The following is an 8,952-nucleotide window of genomic DNA, read 5'->3' as shown; positions in this document are numbered from 1 at the left end:
AAGGCCAATGGAGAAATAAAATGCTACAAGCTCGTCTAGTTGTTAAAGGGTATACACAAACATATGGTATCGACTACACAAAAACATTTACTCCAGTGGCAAAACTAAATATAGATTGAGTTCTCCCGTCCTTAGCAGTAAATCTTAACTGGCCTCTCCAACAATTAGACATTAAAAAATGCATTCTTAAATGGGAAATTGGAAAAAGTCTACATGATAATACCACTAAGCTTCAACAAAAGTAATAAAGAAAATCAAGTGTGCAAACTCAGGAAGTCTTTATACAGTCTCAAGCAGTCACCTAGAGCATGATTCGATAGATTTGCAAAGGTATTGAAAACTCAAAAATACCAGCAAGGACAGTCTAATCATACTATGTTCTTCCAACAATTTAGAGAAGGAGCAAAGACAATCTTAATTGTATATGTTGAAGATATAATTCAACCGGGGACAGCATAGCAGAGATAGAAAGATTAAAAAAGTGCTTAGCCACCTAATCTAAAATGAAAGACCTGGACAAATGGGAGATTGCAAGATCAAATAAGAGAATTAGTGTCTCATAATAAAAGTAAATCATTGACCTTTTGAAAGAAACCAATGTGCTGGGATGCATACCAAGCGATACACCTATTGAGGCAACAAAGATAAAGGACGCAGGGAACCCGCTGGAAATGGATAGATACCAAAGATTAGTTGATAAGGTAATCTCTCTCTCTAATCTCTCTCTCGCATACTAGACTTGACATTACCTTCATAGTAGGCATGGTAAGTCAACATATGCATTCTCCCAAAGAGGCTCACCTAAAAGCTGTATATGAAATCCTCAGTATCTAAAAGTCATGTTAGGGAAAAGGTTACTCTTCGAAAAGAATAAAAGGAATTAGAAGTATTAATTGATACAGACTGGGCTGGATCAATTGAAGATAGAAGATCCACCATCGGCTATTGTACTATAGTATGGGGAAACTTGGTAACTTGGAGAAGTAAAAAATAGAATGTAGTAGCAAGAAAGTAGCATTGAGGCTAAATTTAGAGAAATTGCACAAGGGATATGTGGAGGATTATGGACACTGGCGGATCCAGCACCTGGTGAGCCCCCGCGGCCGCCCATGCTGGATTCGTCGTGAGCAATTTTTTTTTTTTTTGGATAATAGATCACACTTTATATTATATATCTGATAGTTCAATAACTATACAAATCTCACCTATGGCTCAATTGGCTGACTTTTTTTACAACCAAGTTGGGCGTGCCAGGTTCAAATCTCCTGTAAAGCATTTTATAGTGCTATTTTTCTAATTCAACAATTTTTATCAAAAGTAATACAAGAGAGATTATTCAAACTTGTGACCCTTCTCTAAGCTTATTGAGGACATGACCATTGTTGCATTCGTTGAGTTGTGGCAATAAATGTAACAAAATGATATATGTTCAAGTTTAGCAGCTTTATGCAATTACTAGGATTTGAACCCTTGACCTTCGTTTGAAGCATACGGTGATTGGCCACTATGTCACTTGCTTAAATTAGTGCGTGAGTGTATGCAGAAAGTATATTTTCATTTTTATCAAAAATAATTGTTATATATAATTGTAAATATTTTATTCCGACCAACGAACCGGCCGCCCGTACTCACTTCAAATCTTGGATTCGCCCCTGATTATGGATAGAGAAACTCTTAAAAGAACAGAAAGTTGACCTAGAACATCCAACCTAATCAAACTTTATGGTGATAAGAAAGTAGCCATCAACATTTCTATCAATTCAGTACAACATGACAGGACCAAATATGTAGAAGTGGATTGGCACTTTATTAAAGAAAAAGTGGTTGATGGAATTATTTGTATGATATATGTCCTTACAAATGAACAAACTGCAGATATTTTCATCAAATGATTACCTTGACAAATCTTTAATGACCTCAACGGTAAGTTGAACAATAATCAACATCTACGGTTTAACTTGAGAGTGTAGGAAACTGTGTATGGAAATTGTCATCAAATAAAGATATTGTTTTTAGGTTAATTGGAAGGTTGTACTGTCTCCTTAGTTAGCAAATATATTTTCCTCTCCTTAGCCATTTCCTGTAATATAAATAGCATGCAGTAGGCCTTTTATAATTATCAATCAATAGAGAAATTCGTTTCCTTAAGTTCTCTCTTATCTCATAGGCCAATTGGCAGATAATATTCATCATACAACACTTGATTAGTTTGCAGAAATTTTTTCAGTTTGTACTAAAGGTGCTGCATGAATATAGGAGAGAAAACAACACAATCAGAGAGGGATGGAGAGAGGGGGAGAGAGAGGATGAGGAGGATAATTACTAGGTCAGTAGAGTAAAAGAAGTACATGAAAGCTAACATTAGAATATCAACTCGTTATGTAGATGTGGTCCAGAGTGTGATGGAATAAGGACCAAGTAGAAAACCAATTTAAAAGTATTTAGAAGTCCCTAAGACGATTAGGCATCCTAAAGAAACTAGTCAAGAAATCCTAAAACAGCTTGTTACATAAGTTATTAAAATAACTCCTAAAATATCCAGTAAAGCAACCTAAGACAATTAGTTGGTAAATGACTAGCTTCCAGTGTACTTACGTTCAAGTGTCATGTTTTAAAATTAAGTAAATTGCACGGAATAACAAAAGATAAGTTGATCAGTCAACACGACACCAGTGTGTTTTTTGGGGGGACAGAGGTAGTATTATCTTTCCCGGAAATATGATAAGATTTTTCTATAAATCTAAATTTCAAAAAATATTTGAAAATTTTGCCATAATTTGAGATAATTTCATCGATCAAATTGGTTCCACTAATTCAATGGTCTTTTTCACATGATGTCTAGAGTAAATAAATTAGAGTGAAACAAATAAAGTATTCACATAAATGAAATGAATGTAAAGAGTGGTCAACATACTGGTGAAAAAAAAGAAAAAGAAACTTACATTATGTATACTCCCACGGAAGGTGGAGTTCACATTTCCAAGAAGAAGAAAAATCATGAATACTCAAGGTAATCATGAATTGGGCATAAAAAAACGTAAGAATATTTCACTCCAACTCGCACATCACAGAAACATACAATAACATAGTACAATAAATAACAAATTTAACTCAAGACAAATATTATTCCTCCTTTTAATAAGAACTTTATAACTTATCTTCACTGAGTAAGATATATATTGAAGTTAATATCATTGTTAATTAGATATTTACATAATGCAGTTCAAATTAGTTTTGCTCCATAATAGAAATGCGGACTTTAGCTATTTAAAAAATAAATTAATTAATTAAAAAAAAACTCTAATTCTAGTCTATAGACACCACCAGGATGTGTTAAAACTTGATATTAAATTTTTAACTTACTAAACAATGTTTCCATACAATTTGTTTCAAAGATGTATTTAATTTCAGCCTACTAATCTACTTCCAGAATGAACAAATAACACTATAACAAGTGCGTGTATCCCATGTTGTGGTGCAACGGGTGATTGAAAAACTAAATCTTAATAAGGCCATGAAATAGTGGTTATGAAGTTTTCCAAACTATTCCATACTTGTCATTGAAGACCAAATAAATATCTGCAACAAGATAAGTCTCATTTCTGTTCCTCTAATACATAGATTTTCTTGCCATTTATGTCTTCATATCTTATGATGCAGAATTAGGATGGTGGGGAAGAGGGAACACAGAGAAACAAGGAAGAAAGAGGAGAAATAGGGCAGAAGAGGGAGAAGAGACGGCAGCAGCCAAACCAATAATTCTCAATCAATTCATTGTCCAAAATTACAAACCAAGATAGGTTTAAATAATAAAAACCTAGAAATATAGGGCCAAGCCCATTACTTAAGTCCTAACTAAAATACGTAAACTTAAATAAAAGTCCAACCGAAACAATAATAAAAGTCCAACTAAAATACTGAAACAATAATAAAAGTCCAACTATAATGATGTCCTCAGCAACTCTTCCGGGGTGGGAGAAAACTCGATCTTGTCGAGTGGATATATCACCGTAGACTCTCTTCAATCTCCCAACCATAAGCTGAGTGGTTGGGCAAGTTTCTTCCGACGTCTGTAGAAATGCGTCAGTGGCGGTCTGAACCTGGTGTCCTCATCAACTCCCCTCGGGTGGACGGGAGGCGATCTGGGCCAAGAAAGATCCTGCTGACTCCGATAAAGCTCCAGCAAATCTGGATTCAAATGCTGTAGTGTCTCCCTGGAGATCCATGCACAATCAGAATCTGGTCGACCAACCCAACGAACAAGGAAGCGCTGAACCTCTCCATCATTAGTGAACACAGTTTCTTCATCTAAAATAGCATCAATTTTATCTGTGTGCTGTGAGAGGTGGTAGTGGGTTAGAGGGGCCAAAGAATTAGGATCAAGGTCCACAAAAGGAGGTAACAGGGGATCATCTGAGGGAATGAAATGGCCTTTATAAGCTACAAGGTCTTCAACATTGAAAGTATGGTGGTAACCAATGTGGGATGGAATGTCAACAATATATGCATTTGGACCAACTTGCTTTAAAATTTTAAAAGGACCAGCACTACGAGCTTGCAATTTGGAAGCGGGTCCATGTAGACGCCGCTCTGGCCTGATGCGAACCATAACGTAATCCCCAACATTAAACTCAATATGTCGTTTATGTAAATCAACTTGTAGTTTATAATTTGCATTACTAGCTTCAAGTTGTTTATGGATCTCAATGTGCAAATCACGAAGGTGTTGTGCAAATGCTTCGGCTTATACTGACACTCTAGCCTGTGGGGACACAGGGATGAGATCTAATGGTTTCCTAGGCTTGTATCCGTGAACGGCTTCAAATGGACTCATACCTAATGAACGATTTACGGAGCTATTATATGCGATTTGAGCGACAGGAAGGATTAAATCCCAATTTCGAAGGTTCTCCCGGACCAGACAACGTAATAAGTTACCAAGACTCCGATTAACAACTTCGGTCTGACTGTCAGTTTGAGGGTGGTAGGCTGTAGAAAATTTTAATTTGGTACCCATCTTATGCCACAAAGTCCTCCAAAAATGGCTAGTGAAGCGAACGTCTCTATCGGACACGATGGTCTTGGGAAGCCCACAGTTTGCCAATCTCGTTAAAGAATAACATGGCAACCTTGGACGCATCCGATGTTTTGCTACAGGGGATAAAGTGAGCCATTTTCGAGAAAAGATCGACAACCACGAAAATAGGATCATGCTTCTTTGGGGTGCGTGGCAGTCCTAGCACAAAATCCATACTAACGTCTTGCCAAGGACAATTGGGGACGGGGAGAGGAGTGTATAGGCCTGTGTTCTGCTTCTTCTGTTTGACCAATTGACAAGTGTTACATGTACTAACAATTTTAACCACATCTCTCTTTAAACTAGGCCAATAGAATTGGCGTTCAACCTCCTCAATAGTCTTATCACGCCCAAAGTGACCGGCTAACCCTCCCGCGTGAACTTCCCACACTATAAAATCTCGCACTGAAGTTCGAGGGATGCACAATTTATTGGCTCGAAAGAGATAACCCTTCTCAAATCGAAAGCCATCTGTGCTATTTGATTGTCCTCCTTGCAAATCGAGAAAGATATCCTTAAAATCTGGGCATGCCTCGTAATCCTCCTTAAGCCTTTCAAAACCAATAACTTTGACACTCATGATCGACAAAAGGGAGGCACGACGACTTAACGCGTCAGCTGCTTAGTTCTCAACGCCCTTCTTGTGTTTTAAAACAAATGAATGGGCCTGCAAATATTCAATCCAACGTCCATGCCTAGAACTTAATCTCTTCTGAGAGTTGAGGTAACGGAGGGCTTCGTCGTCCGAATAAAGGACAAATTCCTGGGGCAACAAGTAGTGGCGCCAATAGCGCAAAGCCTGGACCACCACATACAGTTCCTTATCATACGTTGAATATCGTCGTTTGGCCTCATTTAACTTTTCACTGAAATAGGCGACAGGGTGACGATCCTGACTTAAGACTCCGCCTATACCTACCCCAGAAGCGTCACATTCAACTTCAAAGACTTTGGAAAAATCGGGAAGACGCATGACAGGAGCTTCTGTCATTCGCTCCTTGACTAACTTAAAGGCCTTCGCTGCCCCTCGTGTCCAATGAAACTCCCCTTTCTTCATGCACTCCGTGATAGACGCCATAATAGTGCTAAACCCTTTAATAAAATGACGGTAAAACGTAGCTAAGCCGTGAAAGCTCCTGACATCATGAATGGCCTTAGGCTCAGGCTAGTCAATTATCGCCTGAATCTTAGTAGGGTCAGCAGACACCCGTGTGACGAGACAATGAACCCCAGAAAAACTACGCTATCGGTGAAAAAGGAACATTTCTTGACATTAGCATACAGGTTAGTCTCGCGAAGGGTAGAGCAAACTTGTTTGAGGTGGTCACGGTGTTGCTTCTTAGTTTTACTATAGATAAGGATATCATCAAAGTAGACAACAAGAAATTTACCCATGAACGGTCGAAGAGTTTGTGTTATTACCCGCATGAAGGTACTCCGCGCATTACTTAGCCCAAAAGGTATGACCAGCCATTCATAAAGGCCATCTTTCGTCTTAAACGCGGTCTTCCACTCATCCCCTGGGCGAATTCTAATTTGATGGTACCCACTCTTTAGATCGATCTTTGAAAAGATTGTCGCACCAACCATCATATCTAGCATATCATCAAGCTTGGGAATGGGAAAATGATACTTCACCGTGATCCTATTGATAGCACGACTATCCACACACATTCTCCAAGATCCATCCTTTTTGGGCGTCAATAGGGTGGGGACAGCACATGGGCTTAAACTCTCACGAATGAATCCTTTGTTGAGAAGGTCATCCACTTGCCGTTGGAGCTCAGCGTGCTCGGTAGGATTCATCCTATAATGTGGCAAATTTGGAAGGGATGCGCCGGGGATGAAATCTATGGCATGTTGAATATCTCTTAGCGGAGGTAGATGATCAGGTAGGTCCTCCGAAAAGACATCTCGAAACTCCTGAAAGATCGATTGGACTTCCGCAGTATCCTCACTTGTGGAGTTAGATGAAACCTCCATGACTACTAAGGCGAACACAATTGAGTCACCAACAATTGTACGCTCAAACTCTGTAGGACTAATGATATGCAACCCCTTTTGTTCCACACTTTTCTTCGCTTCTAGTGAGCTAGCCGGCTTTGGGGGTAGTGGGTTAAGGTGAATCTTCTTTCCATTAAACATGAAGGAGCAGGAATTGGATCGACCATATATGGTTACATCTAGGTCAAATAGCCAAGGTCGTCCTAAGATGATGTGCCCGACGTCCATCGAAATAACGTCACACCATATATGGTCCTTATACTCCAGGAACTGGATATGGACTAAACAATGCTCCTTAACAGCTATAGAGGATGTGTCAACCCAAGAGACACTATAAGGTTGGGGGTGAGGAACTGGCTTCAACCCTAGACGGGATATAGTAGCCTTCGAAACCACATTAATACAGCTGCCACTATCTACGATAACTTTACAGCCCTTGTTATTAATCTTGATGTAGGTGTGGAAGATGGCATGACGGCGCCAATCGTCGGCATCCTTAGGCTGGGTGAGGGTACAATGGACGACACCGACTCTGGGTGTATGTGGGATAATGGGACTAGCCTGAATACAACCTAAGAAGCTATCCTCACTGTCCTCTAAGTCTTCAAACTCTTCTAACTTAGGCTCATAAACCTGATCCTCTAGTGGTTTGACGACTATATCCTCACGTTCGTCTAGAACTAGGGCTCGGCTAGGGCACTTAGAAGCAATGTGACCAAAACCCTTACAGTTGAAGCATTGCAAACGGGAGGATGTCCTTGAAACCTCAGAACCTCTACCTTTGCTATCCGATGCAGGGGTAGTATTAGAGGGAGGAGGACCTAGAATAGACTTAGGGGATGGCGTGGATGCAGATGAGGTTGTAGTGCGGGAGTCACTAATTCATAATCTCGAACGAAAGAGTAGGCGTGGTCGAGAGTGGTGACACCCCTAAGGACAAGCTTGTGCCTAAGTTCGTCTCTTAAGCCTAGCCTAAACCTACTCAAAGTCATAACTTCATCCTCAACAACCTGACATTTCATTCGAAACTCATCAAACTGAGCAACATATTTGGTCACAGGTCGATTGTCTTGTGTAAGTGCGTTCCATTGATCCAGCAAGTTACCCCTATAAGATTGTGGTAAATATTTTTCTTGAAGGCGATGCTTCATTTCATCCCAGCTCCCAACAGGGGGAGCATGACGCCTTTCAAGGAGGTCCTCAACACTCTCCCAAAAGAGCTGAGCAGTGCCAGTTAACTTCAAACTGGCAAATTGTACCCTCCGATCTTTCGGGACCCCATACCATGTAAAGAAGCGATCCATATCTCTAACCCATTGATTGAATGCACTAGGATCTAGACAACCGTCAAACGTAGGGACATCCAACTTAATGTTTCGAAAGAGGCGCTGCTCGTAGCGAGGGGGAGATTGTGTACCATGACGGTAATATCCCCGCTCTCGTTCCCGAGCCTGATTCCCTTCCCTACGACCATGTCGGGCATGGTGTCGACCACCTTGTGGGCGACGATGAGACCTATTAATGGAAGCCTCAGAGTTCTCAGCCTCGGTCGAATATGGGATTGGGTTAAGAGTATTCAACCTAGCGGTTAGGGCTCTATTCTCTTCACGAGTAGCAGCTACCTCAGTTTGGACAGCTGTTAGTTGATTTTGTAATTGTGCAAGCTATCTGGTGAGGGCCTCAATTTGGGCGGGGTCCATGGTAAGGTTACTAGAGCTAGAGGCAGTAACGCGACCACTACGCAATTGCATACACGGTAACACGACTACGTAAAGTGCACTACTGAGATCAATAATCAACAATCAACTAGTGCCGACCGAAGAATTAGTCATTGAAATTATTATTATTATTATTTATTTATTTATTTATTT

At 40.1% G+C, this 8,952-nt stretch overlaps 1 protein-coding gene across 1 annotated transcript in view; it reads right to left on the bottom strand.

Moving 5' to 3' along the window:
* Nucleotides 1–6,250: 6,250 nt before the first annotated feature.
* The window catches only part of LOC111387423, an 11,427-nt gene continuing 8,725 nt past the window's right edge, over nucleotides 6,251–8,952 (bottom strand). The window contains exons 2-3 of the mRNA XM_023011978.1: nucleotides 8,060–8,717; nucleotides 6,251–7,958 (exon numbers count right to left, since the gene is read on the bottom strand). Coding sequence (XP_022867746.1) covers nucleotides 6,251–7,958; nucleotides 8,060–8,717 — 2,366 coding nt within the window. The remainder of the gene's footprint in view (nucleotides 7,959–8,059; nucleotides 8,718–8,952) is intronic.

The sequence above is a fragment of the Olea europaea genome, unplaced genomic scaffold, assembly GCF_002742605.1.
Source record: "Olea europaea var. sylvestris unplaced genomic scaffold, O_europaea_v1 scaffold402, whole genome shotgun sequence".
Classification (NCBI taxonomy): Eukaryota; Viridiplantae; Streptophyta; class Magnoliopsida; order Lamiales; family Oleaceae; genus Olea; species Olea europaea.
The sequence above is the reverse complement of the archived record's forward strand: the minus strand, read 5'-3'. Positions and strand labels throughout refer to the sequence as shown.